The 21197-nt window shown below is 37.9% G+C and overlaps 1 protein-coding gene and 1 non-coding gene across 2 annotated transcripts in view; both read right to left on the bottom strand.

Annotated features, from left to right (window-relative positions):
- The window catches only part of PCNX2 (pecanex 2), a 144577-nt gene that overhangs the window by 80139 nt on the left and 43241 nt on the right, over positions 1 to 21197 (bottom strand). Inside the window, exons 13-16 of the mRNA XM_065730527.1 lie at positions 17634 to 17805; positions 12645 to 12755; positions 10955 to 11046; positions 265 to 374 (exon numbers count right to left, since the gene is read on the bottom strand). Of these exons, the coding sequence (XP_065586599.1) occupies positions 265 to 374; positions 10955 to 11046; positions 12645 to 12755; positions 17634 to 17805 (485 nt within the window). The remainder of the gene's footprint in view (positions 1 to 264; positions 375 to 10954; positions 11047 to 12644; positions 12756 to 17633; positions 17806 to 21197) is intronic.
- Positions 10122 to 10287, bottom strand: LOC136049046 (U1 spliceosomal RNA). Its single transcript, XR_010622260.1, has one exon. It is a non-coding gene; the product is annotated as a U1 spliceosomal RNA (small nuclear RNA).

Here is a 21197-nt window from a genome sequence, read left to right as displayed (position 1 = left end):
AATTTCCCAGAGGGTAGAATCTGCCTCAAAGGATTTGTAAGTGTTGCATAAAGAAAGCCAGCCATGCTGCTGATCTGCCTGCAGCACTTCATTTACTTGCAGTTCTAACATCAACCACACAAACAGAATTTACCAAGGAATTTCCACTTAACCACATTACTTCTGGGAGACAATCAACACAGTTCTGAAACCCAGACATTACTCTGAAGAAACCAAAATTAGCATGCTATACAGGAAAATAAGTAACAATTGTAGGAAACTTACATCAGTACAGATGGGTCACTGCTTTGTCTGCTGAGGTGATAAGAAAGTGCAACTAGCAGGCCACAGAAAGCAGAGAACAGTGCCGGAATGTGCTGCGTGTCCCAAGGCTCCTGGGCATGGGAAGAAAATGTTTTTGAGTTTATAATGCGGTACTGTTTTTCTTTTAAAAGTAGGCCAAGCTATGCTGTAGCACTAAATGCACAGCATCTAAATCCGTATGCCATCTATCAAGATTTGACAATCCGTTATCATATGGAAGTCCATTATAGTGAAAAAGACTAAGACATTATAGGCTTGTTTTGTTATATTACCATCATTCCTCCATTATCAGTAATTAGCTTAGAAACCACGTGAAAAACAAGTTTTCCTGTTTAAAGTCTAGAGGCAATCCTTCATTAAAGTAAGACACAAGTGAAATTATTTGGAAATTAGACAAGTGAAATTATGTGCAGTGTATTTATCTAAGCCATAAATTGATACATATTTCCTTGACCTGTGGCCAGATAGCTTGTAACAGAAGCCAATATCACCTAGCTGGGGTACAGTTCTGGCACCTGACTCCTAAATATTTCTGCTGTTGTGTATAATATATCTAGGTCCTGCATGCTATGTAACATGGTAGAGAGCCAGAGTACCAGCCACTAAGCAGGGGTAAAAGAGAGCAATTCAAACTCTCATTAGCACACTGGGCATAATCAAAATGAGAAATTACCTCTGGGTGACATCAGCAGCTAAAAATTGGCTAGAGATAATAAGAGGAAGAATAGAAAGCTTAATGAACAATTAATACGACCAGCCCCATCTGTGGAGTCCTCAGCTACAAATTAAGTATTGTGAATCGTAGCTGTAAAATGACACAAATTTTTGCTTTGGAGGACACAAACATGGTGGGTCCTATCCATAGCCACTTGCTAGGCTCGTTCCATGATTCCACACAACTTCTATCTAACCAAGTTAAACTTCACTATTCAATTCTATTTCTCACTTTGTCATTCACAGGTTTTAGGCCAGGTACATTTTACTTTAACTTTTCCCATACTTAGTCTCAGGTCAGAAATTCATATTCTTTAAGTCATTGCAGAAAAGCAACTGAAGTCAAAATGCTCTGTAAATGCCAGAATTGTAGCCTATTCCATTTCCAATACCCCTGGATCTTTTCCTGCTGTGCAGTTGTCCAGCCTCTCTTCCCTAAGCCTGTAGCAATGCTACTGGCCGTTGTGATGCATTTGCCTTGCTGAATGTCATACAATCGGCCTCAGCCCATAACTCCAGTCTGTCCAAACCTCTCTGTAAATCCTTCCTATTATCTCATCCATACGACTAAGAGACATACCTGTGCAACCTGGTGTAGGGAGCCTGCTTTGGCAGGGGGGTTGGACTCGACCCCTACTATTCTGTGATTCTGTGCAAACTTACTGAGGGTGCACACAATCCTTTCATTCAGATCACTGATGAAGATGTTAAAGAGAACTGGCCCCAGTACTGAGCCCTGGGGGACTATACCCACAGCCTTTCCTTCATCCACAAAGCAGGCCAATTTGACATAGAAGGAAATCAAGATAGTTAAGCAGGACCTGCATTTCACAGAACTGTGCTGTCTGGACCTTATAACTTGATTGTCCTGCACATGCTGTGTGTTGGCACTCAGGATGATCTCCTCCATAACTTTCCACAGCACCAGGATCAAATAGACAGGCCTATAGTTCCCCAGGTTCTAGTAATGTCTCAGGAACTCTACTTCTACATTTTCTATATTCTATGGGCAGTCTCTGGACTGGGTTAACCTGTGCTCCCATTTCAAAGTGCCTCTTCACTGATCCCTGAAAACTCAGCTCTCAGAGAGCTAGAAAGGCAGGTAGAACAGGCATCAATATTTGCTATATTCCCCCAAATCCTCCTATCCTCCTCCCCAGGCATAATGCTTTCCCCCAAAAAAACATTAAAAAAAATAAAAAAAACAAGAAAGAATGCACAAAGGCATCATTTCACTTCACCAGCATCAGTGATACACTGTTCCATTTTGTTGTTTCCTCCCCCACTAACAATGCCTGGCAGAACTTTAAATTAAAAAAAGATGAAAAAACAATATAGTCAATAATTGGACAATGATTCTTCTCAGTGGGAAAACAGAAATGACAGGTTTTAGTCTAGGAAGCTGGCATTATCTGTCATCCTAGATAGCAAGTTTGACTGCCTACTCTATCTCATTTGGGTGAGGCAACACATAGTACATACACTTTTGATTTTGATGCAGACACTCATGTAATCATTTTTAAAACAAGTGAAATTGTCTTATAGGGTTAAGGATAAAAGTGGCAAGTTAAAACAGAAAGTGACTGGAGGTGGTGTTCCACTTCAACCACAGAATTATCTAATCCCAGAACAATCCACTAAGCAGGAAGATAAAGGTGTCTTTGAACTCTCAAGTCTTTTACCATTGGTTGGGGTGGGAAGTAAAGAATATTTTAAAAGAGTGTTGATAGAAGCTTTCTGTCCTACATTATTTATCCCTTTTGCTTCTTATCTTCCCTAAAAAAAAAAAATGCATGTAGCAGACTTCTGTTTTTCCAAAGATGCACTAAAATAAATCCTGTGTTGTTCTCCAGAGAAAGTGCCTTGAAAACAGCTGAGCCATTGTGGTAAAGAGAATTTTTGGGTTGTGGGTTTTCTGGGTTTTTTGTTTTTTTTTTGCTTTGTTTTGTGGTTGTGGGTTTTTTGTGTGTGCACTCTGTTGACAAAAAAGAATAGTCCTCTTAACTCAGAGTCTTTATAGATTGATAAGGCATTAGTATCCTTCAATATTGCTAATTCAAGGAAGAAATGAAGGTATTTCACATGGTGATTGGCTTTTTTAAATGTAGAGGAAAACCTCCAGTTTATTTTCAAAAAGTACACAGACCATCTAATTCTCCACTGTCTCATCATTTCATCGTTATTTGATCAATCTTTTATTTATTTTTTTACTCTTTACATCCACTACCTAGTTTCATCATGGATCTAACCTACTGTTCATATCAAACAGTATGCAAGCTGTCGAAAGTCAGCTGCTCCCCACATGTGGAAGTAAATTCCAAGAAATGTTATCATTCTATTTTTGAACTTAGAAAATGCTATGAGTGAAATTGTAAAAGGGAATAACATCCCACTGTCAAAGTTATAAGAAAATGGTAACATTGACATGCTCTCTACAAGGTTAACTAAAAGACAGCTTTGTTACCATGGATACCCTGTTTCCATTGAACACATTGACCAGGAAACCTCAATTATTCATGATCCTTGTGTTACACTTGCTAGATACAAGCTCCAGAGAGATGCCCACCAGCCTTAACTTCCCATCATCCACAGAGCAAATGATAAACTACCAACTTCTAAACGAAGTTCTTTTTCTTTGCACTTCCAACTGCTTATTTGTAGCTGTATTTTCATTGATGAAATTTAAAATCCATAGAGATGAGACTGATCTGGGGTGTGTTTGTCTGCATGCTACCTTACTCAGTTGTGTTCCAGTCTGTGACTGGGATTCCTGGGCTAGAGAATAAGATAGGCAACAACATCAGGCAGGGAAACTCATGTTTCACATATTGGTGAGCTTATCCTAAACAAGAATTGCAGATTTCTACATTTCTATACAAATACATAAAAGTAAACTTGGGCCATATCAGATTCTGCAGAAATAGTGTGCTTTTTCTATTATATCTGGACAATAAGTTCATTATACACACTCAAATCTTAGAGATACAACTGAAGCACAAGTCTGACTACAGCTGCAAACATCACCCACTGAAAAGCGTGTTATCTGACAATTCCCTCCAAAATCAACATTCCTAATAGTTCTTGCTTGAACCTCAAGGGTCTTTAAATTGAAAAGTACATAAAATTGATGAGCCTTGACTTCAAAACCTCCAGCAGCACTGAAAGTATTTTATTAAGAAGAAACAAAGCTATCTAATAATCCTATGCTTCTATTTTTGGTCACTTACACATCTGGGAATTCTGTGTATATATAAGGGTCCATTAAGAGCTGTTTAGAAACATTTTTGGATGGCCTTAGCAGACTGAGGGAGATGCATGCTTGCAATTCTTTCCCACTATAATACCCAAAGACAAATATCTCCAAATTATTAGTACACAGATGAAGCCTACATCATTGAAAACTGAAATCAAGAAGCACTGTTATAGTGATTAATGAGTTGAGAACTCATTAAGCAACAAGCCAAACTACAATTGTGAGCTGAAAATTGTTAAGAATACTCAGAGGATTTTTAGTAACTGTCCATTGAAGCAATAAGTAAATTAGCAGGAAATACTTTCTTCATGTAGAAAGCAGTGGAAAAATGGAAACTAAATACCTTTCACTAAAAGGAGGCAGCTATGCCACATATAAACACATTCTGATCAGTTTAACTTTTTTGGACCTAGGTCCAATATCTAAAATTTTCACAGGATAAAATAATCCCCAAGTTCCTTAAGCAGTTGATAGATAAATAGATTAAAAAAAGAAAAAGTTGGAACACAAATGAATGATTAACTAGTTCTGGATGAGCTTCAAATCCAAACCAGCTAATTGGAACAGAAGACAAAAGACAAGGATAGATTGATTCCAGAAAGCTGTGAGAACGTGCTCTTCCACCCCACATCAACGTACTGATGCATTAGAATGTTAAAGACAGATACTTAAAGACAGATATCAAGATGGATAAATTTCAGACTGAATGCGTGTGGAAAAAATAGGAAGGCATATCTGATATATGAGATTTAAATATCAATTAAATACACAAACAAGCAACAACAAAAACCCATAAAACAAAACACATGGAACAGAAGACAAAATTCAGCACATTAACTATTCTACTCAAGTGAAATAGATGGCACAGGAATTCTTGTGTCTTCAGTCTGGTGGATATAATACCTGAAAATAATAGCATCTCCTCCAGGAAAACGAGATAACCCTCTCATATATCAAAGGTAAGGTAGCTATTAGAGCTGCCGATTTCTGTACAAGATTACAGGACTGATGCTGAGATCAGAAATAAAGCCAGACTGAAGCGAACATAGATAATTTTAAGCTAAACTCAATATCCAATAGCTACAAAAAAGCAGAAAGCTGAAAAAGCGATGCTATTATATGCGACAAGAACTAACAAAAAGTGCTAAAACTATATCCAGAATTTAGAGCTTTATATCAAGTGAACCTAAGTGAAAGTTCTCAGACGACCTGGAAATAACTCGAATAAAGAGTGATGATACCATTAAACACAGACTTGAGAGATGAAAAATATCTCAAAGAAACCAGGAAAAGCTCAGGTCTTTGGACTTCAGCAGCAGAGGCTCTTTTCTCTCATCTGAAATTGAAGTCAGAGTACACAGTAGTGTATGTAAGGCTGCATATGCAGGTGGTATTGTACCACTCGTGACATGGTTGTACCATGTCATAAGATATCTGAAAAGATGTTTCATAGCACCGGAAAGCTGTAGCCAAATAATCTCTGCATGACTGGGAGAACACAACGGTAAAACAAAAATATATGCAGTGACTCAGAATTAATTCCAGATGGAATGACTTCTGTTCACCAGCTACAAAAAACACAACCAAGACTGCAAAATGAGCTCCTCTCATAACAGGTGCCTTCAACCAATGTCTGCGATGAATAGCATCCTCTCTTTATGGGTAGACAAGCCCTCAAAGTTCCAACAGACAGATGGAAACCTGGAATTTCAGCCAATTTTTAGTTTCAGGGTTTTCTAAAGCAGCTGTTAGGAAATACTGTGGCCTTTCTTCTCTTTTAATCTCATCATATGATTCTAATTAAGACATATGATGGACAAGTAAGCATCCTGCCATACAATCCAACTTTCCATTCACTACTAACACAAAACTAGAGATCACCCATTACTGTTTAGATGGTACATACATTTTAATCATTAGAAAGAAACACTTCTGGTTATGGGATAGCAAAGGAGTTAGAAGGTCACTAAAAAAAGAGCGGCAGGGCCTCGTTAACTCTAAAGGCAAATCAAATTTTGTCTGCAGATCATAGAATTAACTTTCAAGAACACTATATAATAAATTTCCTCAGGCAACTCATCCAAACAAAATCAGTGACAATTAAGTTAATGATACAAGAAAGCTACTTTTTCCACAGAGCAGTCGGTGTTGTACAAAATAATACAACAACAAAATGAGTCTGCATAAGGCACAGGATTTCAGTATCAGAGCTGTTCACTCTAGTCCTCAGAACTCATGTTAGGGTATAGAAAGTTAACTTGAATACTTGCACTGAGGACATACATTAGAACAATTGCTCAGTTTCTCATTTTGATTTTTTTTCCTAAACGAGAGTTATATAGCAAAGAATGAATTGATGTGAATTTGATATTCTAAAATACTTGCAACAAAATTTTGCAATCCATTCCTCATAATCTAAATATTTATATATAGTTTGTGGTGCTAAAAATAAGCAAGAAAAATATCACCTAAGAACACAGACCTAGATTAAGCATTGTTTATTTCTTCTAATAAAAATAGAAAACCATAGAGCAAACTATTACTTTAATGACCTTCTTAAGAAATACTATCTTTCCTTTTAGAATAATTAACATACACGGAGAAATTAGGCTAGACTATTTCACCATGGAAGATGATAATTAGAGCTCAAGAAGCACTTCAGGAAGGTAAGGCTCAGGTCTGATACTGCTGGAATGAGCCCTCAGCCTGGGCATTTGATGTGAGCAATTGTTCACCGGTAACAAGCACGCAACCACTTAGATAGATCCATTCTGCTCTGCAATTTATTTCAGGAAATGGAACTCTGCTCGTTACACCTGCTGAGCTATATGATATTCTGCCAGTAAACAGAGCTTATATTCGAGAATGCTACATTTCAGCCAAGTAATAAGCTTTGCAACTCAGACCCTCTTCTGATACAGGCTTTCTGTCATGTTTCCCTGCCCTGAATTTTATATATTTTTTTGATTGTGAAGATTTTTAACACCCATAAACTACTGAAAATTGTGCTTTCATCTTTTTCGTTGACAAACTAAAAAGAGTAAAAAAATAAAAAGTAAAAAAATAAATAAATAAATAAATTATAAACTAATTAGCTGTAATGCTTAGAAAGTGAGATACCCTGTCTGTTGTAAAGACAACCACGTACTTGCTACCTTTGTGAAAACATCTCAGTGAGACAGACTATAGCATTTGCTTACTTTTGTGCTAGAATCTGCAATTTCTAGTGCATCAAAAATCAAGATCATGATTTGATTAGGATGACAAGTTATAGGCCACTACATATCAAAACAGTTCTAGTTTCTTACAGGGGTATTAGACCATCCTTCACAGCGGTCCCTATTCAGGTTCAGACCCCTTTGCTCTTCTAAATCTTACTTTTCCTCCGCTAATGAAAGAATAAATCTGATAGAATCATTCCCTTGAAACATTATCTATAACAGTTAAAAAGAAAAAAGAAAAACAAAAAACCAAAAAACTCTAGACCTGACTGAAGAACACAGAAGGGTAATACAAGTGCACTTTTCTAGCGGGAAAAAAACCATGAGATTTCAAGCACCCCAGCAGACTGAGATTACGAGCTGAATCAAGTGGAATCATCTTTACATGCTTTAAATTAACCTCCTCAGAGCTCTCTTCACAAGAATAGTGCCATAAAAATTCAAATTAACTGTAATTTCTGTATGAACAGAAAGTCTGCACTTAATATTGATAATTTACAGCAGATATCTTGTAAATCTTTCACAGCACTCTACAACTTCAGGGTAGCATATTTCTAAGCAGTTTGAAGTCTAATCCATGAGGAGATTGCTTATCTACAAAGCCACCTGCATGTTGTAATTTCAACTACTGCACTGAGAAAGGAGTCTGTAGAATATTTAAGAGGCTTCTCTTTAATACTATTTACAACACTATTTTTTTCTCTATCACACAACTTACCTGCCCCCAGTTAAAGAACTGTCCTCTGCCAAGCGTAGAGGAAGAATGATTGTTTTAACAGGTATTTGCCTTTCAAATAGTTGTTCGACTTAATTCCTTCCTTCCTTCCATGCAACTGTCTATTTTTTTTTCCTCACTTTCACCCTCCTTCATCCTGTCTTACTATTAGAGATTTTTTCCTCTCTCCTTTCATCCTTACGGAGAACCACCTTCTTCATTCCATCTGCCCCTTTCTAAATCATCAATACAGTCAGAAAAAAGTTGCAGGACTACCAGGTGCTTTAGGACATTGCACAAGAACAGCAGTTTGGCTTTCTAGCATCACACGGTTGGGCAAGGTCAAACCAGTATCACTGGTGACTAAGATTCCCTGAGAGTACACCAACATGCTTGAAGATACTCAAGAGTGTGTTAATGCACTGCTGTTCAGCAGCTGAGTTGCCATAAATTATTCTGTATGCACTCAAACCACCCAGGGGCAAGATAAAACAGTGGCTTAACACATTTTACCTTACTATTGGGAGTGGTTAAAAACACAAGCACAGCCGGCTCTGCTCGTCTGTGATAGATAACAAAGGCATTATAATTGACCATCCTTGATTTAAGATCCCTGTTCAAAATACTAAATGGAAATTGTTAAAGCCATTCCTGAAATGTTTGTGTTCCTTAAAGAAATTCCCTAAACAAACATCTGATAGTGCCTCTCTGTGCTACAGATCTGTAGCACCATATAGTGTCCTCTGACATATTCCTGCAAGATGCTGAAAACAGCTTGTAAATCACTGCACATTCTGGTGCTCTCCTGCATGGGCACCACCGGCATCTAGCCTGTCGTGAAACAATATTAAAAGAGTATCCCTTAAAGGATACATATTGTATTATGAAATTGTCTCACTGTGGTCACCAGGAATTTTGCAGCAGACTTGAAGACAGTCAGAAGTTCAACATTATCTTCTATTTAAAAAAATAAAAATTGCAGAGAAGATATACAATAAGGGAAGGAATGAAGTAAGGCAACTGACATAGTCATTCCACACAGAAAGAGCAGCTTCTTTAAAAACAGACATTAGAAAGGCTGGGTCTCCTTAGATAAAAGAAGATATGGCTGAGGCAGATACAACAAAGGACTACAAAATTGCCAAGGCAGCAGATATACTGAATGCAGACATGTTTTTCCACCAATCCCGCGATACTAGGAATGGGGAAGTCTTGGAGAAATCAGTTTTTCTCCACACTGAAGATCTGGAATTTGTTGCCATAGGAATCTGTGGAAGCACACAGTATCTGCGCCTTCAGAAAGAGACAATACTGAATGAATAAAATTTGCAGAGATGCACTTTCCAACAGATATATGCCAGTAATTGTGGACACTGGCTGAATATTAGGGCAATGAGTGGGAAACAGTGGTCACAAAGTCATAAACTAAACTTTCTATGCTACTTGTGTACTATCCAGTACTGAGTTAGGTGATCCACTGGTCTGCCCAAGCAGGACATTAGATTTCTTATTTTTCTCTATTTTTCTTTCAACATAGCCACAGGAAGACATGTATAAAACTTGCTTTCTGACTTCAAACTTTGTCTGCCAAGACTCGTCTGAAATCACACAACTGTAGAATCACCAAGGTTGGAAAAGAACTGCAAGATCATCTACTCTAACTGTCCACTTATCACCAGTATTTCCCCACTAAACCATGCCCCTTAGTGCAACAGCTAAAAGTTACTGGAACACCTCCAGGGACAGCGGCTCAACCAGCTCCCTGGGCAGCCTGTTCTAGCACCTAACCACTCTTTCAGAGAGTAAATGTATCCAGTCTGAACCTCCCCTGGCACAACTTAAGACCATTCCCTCTAGTCCTGTCACTACTCACACAAGAGAAGAGGTCAATCCACATCTTGCCACAACCTCCTTTTTGGTAGTTGAGCAAAAACACAGTCCCCCACTACTACAAATTATGCAGCTGAGTTTCCCGAATTTGGTGAAATCACAGGGGTTAGCACACCTGGAAAGCAGGAGATGGGCCTTGTCCTGGGAAAACCACCTGCCTGATCATGGTGTCTCCCCTGCCAGGTAAATACAATGTTCCACAGTAAGTCCTACATACCAAGAATGGAGCAAAGTAAGGATAATTGGGACTGATCTAGTACCTACCTGATTTAACAGCAACAAGACAGTATGGTTATGTGGCTGGTGGCTCATCACATGACAGAACAAACACACCTACTGATAATAATGACAGTAAAGCCCACTCCTTAATGGGTTTTTACATCCTAAATAAAGTCACGCACAAACTTTTGCAGTGTACAGAAGTATCAGCAAACCCTGGTGTACAAAAATCAAAGTGCATCTCAGAGACTCAGCATGTTATGAAGCAACAAAATCTTTTTCTTTTACTTCCTCCTTCCCAGGGAAATATGAACCTTACTAGGAATTTGAGTCAAATTTAGCTTGGCTGTCACAAGAGCTACATCACTTAAGCCAGGGCTGATGTCAGTCTTCACCATAAAAATTAAATGGATCATTTCAGACTGATCTATGCAAAGAAGCAACTAGTCACAAGCAAGCATTTACCTTAGTATTTCTAATGCAGTTTCAAGTGTATTTCAGTGTAGCTGAACTTAAGACATGACTTGCAAAGATTATCTTGACAAATATCAGTGACAATGTAGCACCAAAGAGTTTCAAGCTCCCTAAGTGACATGAATGTTTAGCTTGACATTTTGAATTTTCATTGTTTAAACTTACCTTCACTGCACTGAAGCAAAAAGCATACAGGACAGTCAGAACCACAGAGCTTCTGGAAATGCTGTACAGTGCAGACACTAATCCAGAGGCAGCTAAAATGCAGACATTACATGTTAATTAATTTCTTCATAAACAAGAATGTGCATTCAAAAAACCTCACAAAAACAGCTTTTACATCACAACACATATACAGGCTAACATAAGATACTAAAAAGGTGTTTGTTGAGAAAACACCTTCAGTGACCCAAATCAGCTCTCAGAATTGTTTATAGCTAAAACTGAAAGCCTAATGACACTATACTCTGTGGTTTCTGTGGATCTGAGGTCTCACACTGTTATACTCTTAGTGCTAAACACTACTTTGTCAAAAATAATGGTATATCTCACGATGCTGCTACAGAGGAGAAATGAAATTAATCCACGAACTTTCTAGTCGAGCTCCACTTGGAATGCTCCTCATTCTCTCTGCTCCTGGGACATAGGTAGGTTCTGGTATCACCCAAAAGCTTACTTGGTCAACTATGATTCACACCAAATATGTAGGAATTAACTTAAAGAGAGAGAGAACACCATCTCATCTCTTGCTACAACTTCCTTTGAAAACTTGCAGAACCAGGGCAGGAAATGCTGTCAGACAGAATTAGGAGTTCAGCAGTTTCCACAACAGAGACATATGGGCTGCTAAATAGCGCTCTAGTTAGTTTTCAATATACGCTGGAATAGTAATTGATGGGATGGTGACCTTATCCAACATATTTTTTCCTCAAGGTCTGCTTTGGTGTTTATGAAGTGAAAAACACCTTTATCACTGGTATAAATTTTAACCATTTGCCAAAGGCTATTACTGCAGTAGCAAGTAGAACAGTGCAGTAAGCGTGGGTCTGAATGAAAGGTGCTGAGGATGTTATATCTGTGATATATGTGCTTTGAGGTGCTTTATTGGACAGTATTTCTTGTTTGGACCCACAGATTATATGCTCATTAGTGTATGGAGTGCACTAGGCATATCCTTACAGTATATCTTTCTTTAAAGTTTCATCCAAATAGAATCCAGTCTGCATATCCTGATCCAAAAGACAAATAAAGTTTGGGACAAGGAACATGGATGAAATTTGTTTGTGGTCCAAACTAAGATGACAGTATAGATGCATGCTAGTTATCCTTATTATTCAACCTATAATGAAAAACAGAAACCACCACCAAAACCTGAAGCAAAGTCCTCCATTTAATGCTTTATTTATTCTCAGACTGAAGCAACAGAAAAAAAAATACATATTCAATGTCACACGATCATAACTTATACCATGGGGAAATGTAAATGACTTTTTAAAAATTCTATTTTTAATTGGAGTCTTAGGAGTGTTTGTTTTTTTTCCTCAGACATTGGGCTTGTTTTCTTTGTTTTTGTTGTTTGTTTTTAAAATAATGATTTATATTGGACATATCAGAAAAGAGCTCTTACTTGTCAACTATCTTCTACAGCTTTTTGCTCAACTTGAATAAGAAAAAAAAAGAAAAAAATCAGTCAGGGAGAGGACTTACTAGTTTAGCATCCATCTCATTGTTAAGTGAATACCACTCACTGTTTGAACACTAAGATGCACTGTGCTTTAAAAAAAATACAATAATACACTTCAATCGAGGGTGAAATACACAGAAAGTAATAGCTCTAGTTCAACATACTACTTACCAGAACCTCCAAAAAGCAATATGTCTATTTGCTCCAAAAGATATATACAGAAGGTGTTGATTTGAGGGAAAAGACCAAGAAGGGAAATTGCAGGAAAGCAATATAAAAACACTAAAGAAAAAAGAAAATGCATATTAGAACATAGTCATACATCACAGCAAATAAAGAACAGAGAAACAGGCATAATCCTGGAGTAATATATTACAACAAATTCTGAGCATTGCTCTAGTAAGGATACTTTATTTAACCTTGGATACTTCATTTAACCTTAGCCACAATTACTGTAATTTACTTACATAAACAAAATTAATTATTCTACTTTACATGCAAGTAACTAAGGTTCAGAGGCTAAATTTAAGGTTAGTTTTGGATAGTAGTAAAAGAACAATAAAAAAAAACAAAGAGCCTAAAGAAACTCAGGAATTGCACCCTGTCACCTTTACATAGCTTTTTTCCATATAGAAAAGCTGACTGAAATGGCTGCCATACAGTCAAGGACAAGCAGGAGTCACAGTGTGAATATCTGTGCTGCTGGTCTTAGGTTCTGTTCATTTCCACCCACTCCTCCATTTCTCCTAGCTTCACCTTAGAAAATGCTAAGCACAGTTGTTTAGCAAAGCGTTTAAAAGCACACTGAACTAGTATCACCAGCACTGAATGATACATGCACATGATCAATCAATCCTTACTGCTTTGTCATGAGTACCAAAATGCTTTGCATCTTGTGTCAGTCACTCTTATAAACAAGTCTGTATTTGTTAGTTTACATGCTAGGAAGGCTGCAATTTCCTCTCATTCATTCTCACAAAAAGCAAATGAAACAAATCACTGGTATAACTCATTCCCCTTCCCACTTGAGCCAAATTTTAAGAAGGTAACAATAGCATTTGTGTTCTTTGTTGAATGCCAATTTCACATTTACTTCCAGCTTCTCTTACTAATGCATTCTGTGCTAAAATAGAACAATATAATGAGTTTAATCTGACAGTTACTAAATTAATCCTATTACACATTACTAGCATCAAATACTGTAAATCTTGCTGAGGAAGTCAAACACAGGAGAAGTAATGACATACTCGTGTTAAATACAGACAGGGCTCACATAAGTGTACTTGCATGTCCAATGCACCCATCATCACGACTTCCTACCACTAGAAGGAATTAAATGTATTTGCATACATGAGATCAGGAGAAACTGGTCTTCTCTCTCCCTTACATGCAAATGCCATTATTATTCTTCTCTTTCTTTACTATTCTGCAAACCTTTTAGGTATTCCACCAATCCACACCAAGCCAAGCAAAGACTATCCACAGCATCAAACTGCCCAACAGGCCACGTGGACACTCCATGGGATCAACTGTCCCCAGAACTCAGTGTTAAAAGCTAGTCCATCAGGAAAAGGAACCGCAGAACTGACAGAACTCACGTGACTACTGGGTAACAAAGACAGTGAATCAGGGTCTGGATGGTAAGATGTATGAGAAAGCCCCTTGGTGTGCTCTATGCAGAGCAGAGGAGCAGTGAGGAGGGGTCATGGCAGCTGCAGCTCTCCCAGGGAGCGGAGGGGCAGCGCTGAGCTCTGCTCTGTGTGACAGCCACAGGGCCCGAGGGAACGGCGTGGAGCTGTGTCAGGGGAGGGGCAGCTGGGGGTTAGGGATAGGTGATGCACCAGAGGTTGATGGGCACAGAAGAAGCTGCACAAGGCAGTGGGCATAGCCCCGAGTGCTGGAGTTGAAGGGGCATTTGAACATCACTCTCAGACATGGGGTTTGGATTATGGGTGGTGCTGCGTGGAGCCAGGAACTGGGCTCAGTGATCCTTGTGGGTCCATTCCAACTTGATATACCCTAATATTCTATAACTTACAATCTAACTTACTGTCTTCGCTGTAGCAACCTCATAAAAAGGTAAGTAAGAGCGGGAGAAGAAGGACAAGAGACATTGTACTGTCAACATACCAAAATAAATAGTGGTGAATCAGCAAGGAGAGAAAAGCTGGTTGACTACAACGTCCTCATCTTGTTCTCTCTCTGATAATATCTTGAATAATTTTAACAACTCCTGTAGCTAAGGGAGCTTTGTTTATCTCCTTTGGAGTAAGGGATCACACCAGAGTGTGAAATAAGTTGTAAGCTGTCTTTGTAAGTTGTCTCTTACAAGATGATTGAATTTCAGATCAATATTTTCCCTTATGGGAAGCAAACAATAAAAGAAGCTGATTAATCAGTTGGAATTGCATTATGAATTCTGGAGATAACATTTAAGCAGCACACGTTTCCACAAAGAACAACTTCAAAAGCTGAACCACTCAGTGATGCTTATGTGAGCTGATGGCATTTAACACTCCAGTTTGAACATTTCCTTCAATAGGGCTGCAAGAGGAAAGCACAAGTTTTGATTTACAGAAACTTACAGAAATGTAGAACTTGGCAGCAATGTCACTGCAAATATTTTGTAAGTTTGAAAAGAGATGACTTTATTAAAAAGATGTATCTGAGTACCAGTCAATTTTCTGTGTGATAATGCATACTGCCCCAGAAAAATAAATGCTTTATTTTTATGAGAAATAGGGTTGGGTTTTTTTGTTCTCCTTTCCTGAATGCAGCTAAGAATACTCACACACACTTTCTTCCCTTGTCAGAAGGTTCAGCTGTTGCTGGAAACAGCGGGCAGAGGACTGTTATCAAATTCTGCCATCACCTGATACTTAATCTTCTGAGATATCCACCAAATAATTCCACTCGTTTTTCCAGTGCTCAAGTGGTTTCATCATAAAATCTACCATGTATTTAGCACACGATGATTTTTGGCACTGACCATACCTACAGTACCTTAGTGACTAAGACTGGTTCTCTCTGTGACCTTACTTACATTGCATATCTACTAAAAAGACAAGAAAGAAACTAAAGATGAAGGCCATAGTTAGAGTGATCTAAAGGCATGATCTCCCAACTAAAGTAAACCAATGGCAGAATCATCAGCAATTTAAAATAAAATCGAATCAGGTCCTAAATAGATCGCTTCCAAAGAACTGGACCTGTCATACTTTAAAAAATTTCCACCGATTTCCTTTTATAATCATGTTTCAAGATCATAGTATGCAATGCAGAATTACACCAGCTTCTTGTTAAAGCCCTTTCTAAGATTTTCATCACTGATTTCTTACTGTAGTGAACACCTGAAATAGAAAACTTTTCATTTTCTCCATGTTCTGTAGTGTATAGTTAAAATTCATTGATTTTTCAACATATCACTTCTGAGTGCTACAATAAATTATAATTAAATACAAATTTGAAAGTCGTCGTGCAATGACAAATCAACAAACATTAAAAATAATCATCAGATGGATAAAAAGCCAAAATAATAGTAACACTTCACTGGTATTTTGGGCCAACTTATCTCCTCATTTTATTACAAAACAAATACTCCTGTACTTTCAGTTTCTAAGGGAATCTGAACACAAAGTGGAGCAAGAGGCTGGGGGGGCCATGGCCTAGACAAAGCTGCACTGTGACTCACAAGTGCCAGAAGACGGGGCTCCCATAGAGGCAAAGCAAGAAAGAGTCACAGTGCAGCCCTGAACATCAAATACAGCTGTAGATGTACCAGACCCCACAGCTGGCAAAAGTACAATGGGAAACAAGCAAAGGAAAATGTTTTCTTCTCTCTGCTGTTAAACAGATCTCAGCTGGTGAGATGAACCTGTATTTCCTCTCTCCAATCCCCTTACAGGCTGTTTCAAGAACCTGCTCCAGGATATCTTTTGAGGCCAGCCAAAATTAGCACATTTATAGCCACACTTTTTTTTCCCCCCCCACCCTCCACCATACTAGTTGCCATAGTTTTTCATTATTCTCTATCCCAGGAGTCATTTAAGATTCTTGTTGAATTATTTATCAGCATTTTTACTGTTCACCTTTGACAGGCAGAGAAAATAAGATGTAACAAGAAACTTTAATGAGACCAAACGAAAGTAATGAAAGAAGCTAATGAAAATAAGTGAGATGCAGGTCCTCATTATTCCCCTGCTTCTGTTGAGAAGGATTGAGAGTCAATGAAGCCATATGAAGACCTTTCCTAAAATTAGTATGCCTTTCAGGCAGTAATAGCCTGACTTGTGTATAGCAAAAATGCAAGTCCAACAGTCACAGGTGAATAGAGACCTCAGAGGTCATCCATACTATATCACAAAGATTTTTCCTCTAATACAGAAGATACTCCTGGTTTAAATCCACAAACTTAAGACTAAATTTTAACTTTTCTACTTCATTACTAACAGCATTATGTTATCTGACCTGAGTCCAGTTCAGTATTCATATCTGTAACAACCACAGCAGTGTCAGTTACAGACCACAAGTACACAACAAGAAGCATCCTAACAGAAGAAGCTATTTCTAGCTGAGGTTACCCCAGATCAGTGCAATGGACCATCAGTCTTACTCTGGGACAATACCTGGATGTCCTTAGACATTCCAGAACACGATTCCACAAGGAAGCAGGTTCAAAAACCTACCGCACAGTGGCTACTCCACACTAACTCATCACATGGTCATCAAGATTAAATGAAACCAAGAAAAAGCTTCTCCATGAGCAGATCAGTGTTCATCTGAGGACCCAGCAGAGATTAGCTTCCAAGCATTAAATTTAAAACTCAGTTTATTTTGCAGTAACTGCTCCACACAGACAAGCTCTTACCAAGATTAACTGCATTTCACAGATGATGTCTTTTGCTAATAACATCAGTGACTGTTAGTTTTCTATAGAGAATTCTCTATGAGCCTCATTTCATTAAGAACTCTTTTTACATGAAGGAAGGTTGCCAAAGCCCCCCCCCCCCCCCCATGTATCTTAAGTCATTCCAAATGTTTCTATCAATTTGACTCAAGAGTTGCACCTCTGTAACATGCACTTGATTGCCAGCATGGGAAAACACAGACTTCCCCAGCTAACAATTCATTTTTACAGTCTTAGGAAAAATATTGACTCACCTATTATATGGTCTCTGGCAGACTGGAGAAATCTAGGCGAAAAAAGCTTCAAGCCATACATTGTATAAACTGAAGGATTTGTGTCTTTAGATCTGGCATCTAGCAGCAAAATAAGGCTACATAATATACAAAAATATACAGGTCTGCTGTAGGTTATGATTTTATTGTGCCCCTGGAAAATAAAACAATAGGGAAAAAAGTATTTGAATTTTGTATTCACCCTCCTACTGCGTGCATCATGTTAAACCACAGAGGGGTTCAGGAGTCATACAAAATGTTTTAATAACTTAGATATACTAATTAATAAGAAAAACATTAAAAGCCATTTTTATCTTCTCCAGAGGAGACTTTCAGAAAGTACAAAAAGTATTTCAGACTAATGTCAGCAATCATTCATGATTTTGAAAAATCTAACCTTTGGGACCTTTCAAAACATACTGCTCACAAAAGTAGTCATCGTGTTCTGAGGAGAAAAAAAATATCCCAGCCTGTCTGAATCTTATATATAACAGAACTTATTTTTACGACTGTCTGTTTCAGGTAGCTTGGTATTTATTTGTTTACAACTTCTTGAAATACAATTGCAACCTGGGAAGCAAAAAGAAAAAAAAGAAAAAGGAAAAGGTCTGAGCCTACTTAATGCCATCCAATTTATTCTACTGATGCAACAGCATTTTACCAAACACCATGGACATGGCAGGTAATGTGCAGCAATGTTATAAGATATGATCATCCACAAAACTGACAGCAGACATCACTACAAGACCAGAGAATGGCATCTTTCTGAAGAGGACCCTTTATCCCAGCAAGGACAAAAGTACACTTTAAAAAAATCAATCATCATTTAGCAACAAAATTCTAGAAACTGCCCATCATCTGCAGCTACAGGAGAAATGTAGAAACACAAATTTTAAAGCAACAACCGACCTGGACTTCTGCCCAAACATACATTGAAAGGACAACATGTTAAAAAGTCATCTTGCACCCTTGAATAAACAGTCATAGCCACCCGTCTGTATGGTCATTTCTCATGACCACTGATTCCTTCCACTGCTGTCCTTTGCTCATCCCCCCAGTAGCACAGTAAGGCCAGTACACGGTTTTGTAAAACAGGGCAACCTTACAGGTGACTCAGCAGGTGAAACCCGTTTTCTCTTAATTAGCATCAAACAGTTGCATCACAATGCTTTCAAAGGTACCACACTCTCTTTTAGAGAAACTGGCCAAGGATGGTTCAAGATGCAAAACTGACCAAGTTATGAAAGTTGCTGTGGCACTTATCAGCAGGTGTCAGATAACTCTGCTCTAGCTCTATTAATAATTATTAATTAATAATAGAGCTAGAGAGAATAATATACACTTGAAAAAATCATAGTAGCTCTTCTGGTAGCAAACTTCGGAGTACCTAAGACATCCAGAACATTTGTGAGTCAAAAGACTTCTTTTGTCAGACAGACTGACAAGGATTTGGGTTTATTTTGAAAAAGGAAGTTGCAATGAAAGTTCTCTTGTCTGTGAAACCTAATTTTAAGTGAGTACGATAAAAGGCCATTTCTTTTGTGCCCATTCATTGATTCAAAGCAGTGACTGTATTTTGTTTGGCTGCCAACCAAGATCAGATGTTAGCACAGCTATTAACTGATCTGCACACTCTTTTGGATCAATCAGTTAACACGGTGGCAGATTGCAGGAACTAGCATGCTTACTTTGCACCTTACATTCACGGTATGTAAATCAAGACCAACAAATCCCAGCTGGTGATTAATCAGTTTCATTGTTACTAAAAGCAGAAGACTGTGTGTAGGCTTTGTTTGTTTTGAATAGGACACACATCCATGAAAACATCAGAGGAGAGAAAAAAAAATCTGACTTTAAAGAACACTTGAAATATTACAATCTGGCTATTTTTAATCTCCAGTTCATCTGTTTTAAATGCAATCTGTGCTTTAAGAAAAGATGCCAGTAAATACTGCATCTAAACAAGTGATTACTGATTTATATCCTGACCCACCTAGCAGACCAAAGCCTTCTACTGTAATGTTACATTCTTGTCATATCTTCTGACTCACAGAACCAGATTTTACTTTTGCATGGTAACTATTTGAAGGTAGTTGGTTAAGATGCAGATGATGACCAGGAGTCCAGAGTTTCAGCTCCTCACATCTTTCAGTTCCCAGAAGAGCACTGACATAATTATGTTTATACTAAGATTTTAATTCTTACTGCTAAAAAGATCACTCTTACCATACTAGTAAGAACAACGCTAGTCAGGATTGAGGAAAGAAGCTTTGAAAGGCTACCTGAACATCCTGCAAAATGTAAATACTACCTTCTCTATTTTTTTCAGGTGGCACTGGGGAGTGATTCAGAATACTGAAAGCCTAATCTTGGATAAACAGGAGCAAACGATGAGCGGTGATGCATTTGGAAGGATACTGGCACAGCTTGTCAAATTCTCACGTACAGAACTGACCTTCATCTTGGTGAAACTTCTCTGCCCTGCATCCTCCTTCACAAGAATTCAATCAGTAAATCTAGATTCACCTTCTATTTTAGGTCTAACTTAATCATTTTTTATGCACTAAAAAAATTTCATTGAAAATTCCTGCTTCCCCTTAATACTGCCAAAGAAAGTTCACTGAATTTTTCAAGGTTGTATTGCTTAATTGAGAAAAATTAACATCCTACAAACAGCACTGATGCGCCTCATGTCTTCACACCATGAAAATTTTCAAAGTTATACTTTGACTATTTGTGAAATTCTAAAGTAAAACACTTATTACTGCAAAGCATTTTGATGGGGGGGCAATTTCAGGATATTTAATTTTTTTTTCATATATTTTGTGCATATATGCAAGAAGAAAGAGAAAATTTTATTGAAAAGTATGCATGCTCGGTTCTAACAGAAAAGAACACAGGAAGAAATTCAAAACAGTTTTTCTAAATCCCATAAGGTACTTTAAACTGCCTATGGTAGTTACCCAACTTAGTTAGCTGGCTGCTTTGGCAGGACAGAGACAATGTAGTTACATTAGGGATTCAGTAAATCTTACTAAGAGTAAGACTGCCGTTCTTCAAAACTCAAATACTTTTGTAAACCTGAACTAGATCCTAAGCTATTCAGGTGTCTTAGAGGGACTTTCAGATAATCTCTCATGATCCTTTCACATAGCACATTTACTGCAGATACAATCTTTACTGGCTGACCTGCTGCTGCTGTTAACCACCACCAAGAAAACTTGCAGTTATCAAAGCCATTTGTCCATAACCTTGAATTACACTCTGAAGGGATCTCTTATATTCTTTAATTTAATTCCCCACAGTCATTGGTATCTTTCTTATATTATGCTGTTTATAAACTGATAAAACTCAGATTTGAAATTGACTTCACATAATGCTCCCCACCATGCCAATAAGGAAGCTGTTTCAGACTTTTAACATCCCAGAAACACATGCCTGTGTGATGAGAAACCTAAAAAGGCCACCAGCTCATAGCCAACCAGACCTGAAAAGGCTAAAGTACAGGGTGACAGAAAAGTTATGCTCTCATTTTATAGCAAGAAA

The sequence above is a fragment of the Cyrtonyx montezumae genome, unplaced genomic scaffold (assembly GCF_038088225.1).
Source record: "Cyrtonyx montezumae isolate F1298 unplaced genomic scaffold, pur_monq_1.0 scaffold_0, whole genome shotgun sequence".
Classification (NCBI taxonomy): domain Eukaryota; kingdom Metazoa; phylum Chordata; class Aves; order Galliformes; family Odontophoridae; genus Cyrtonyx; species Cyrtonyx montezumae.
This window is presented reverse-complemented; position numbering and strand designations above follow the sequence as displayed.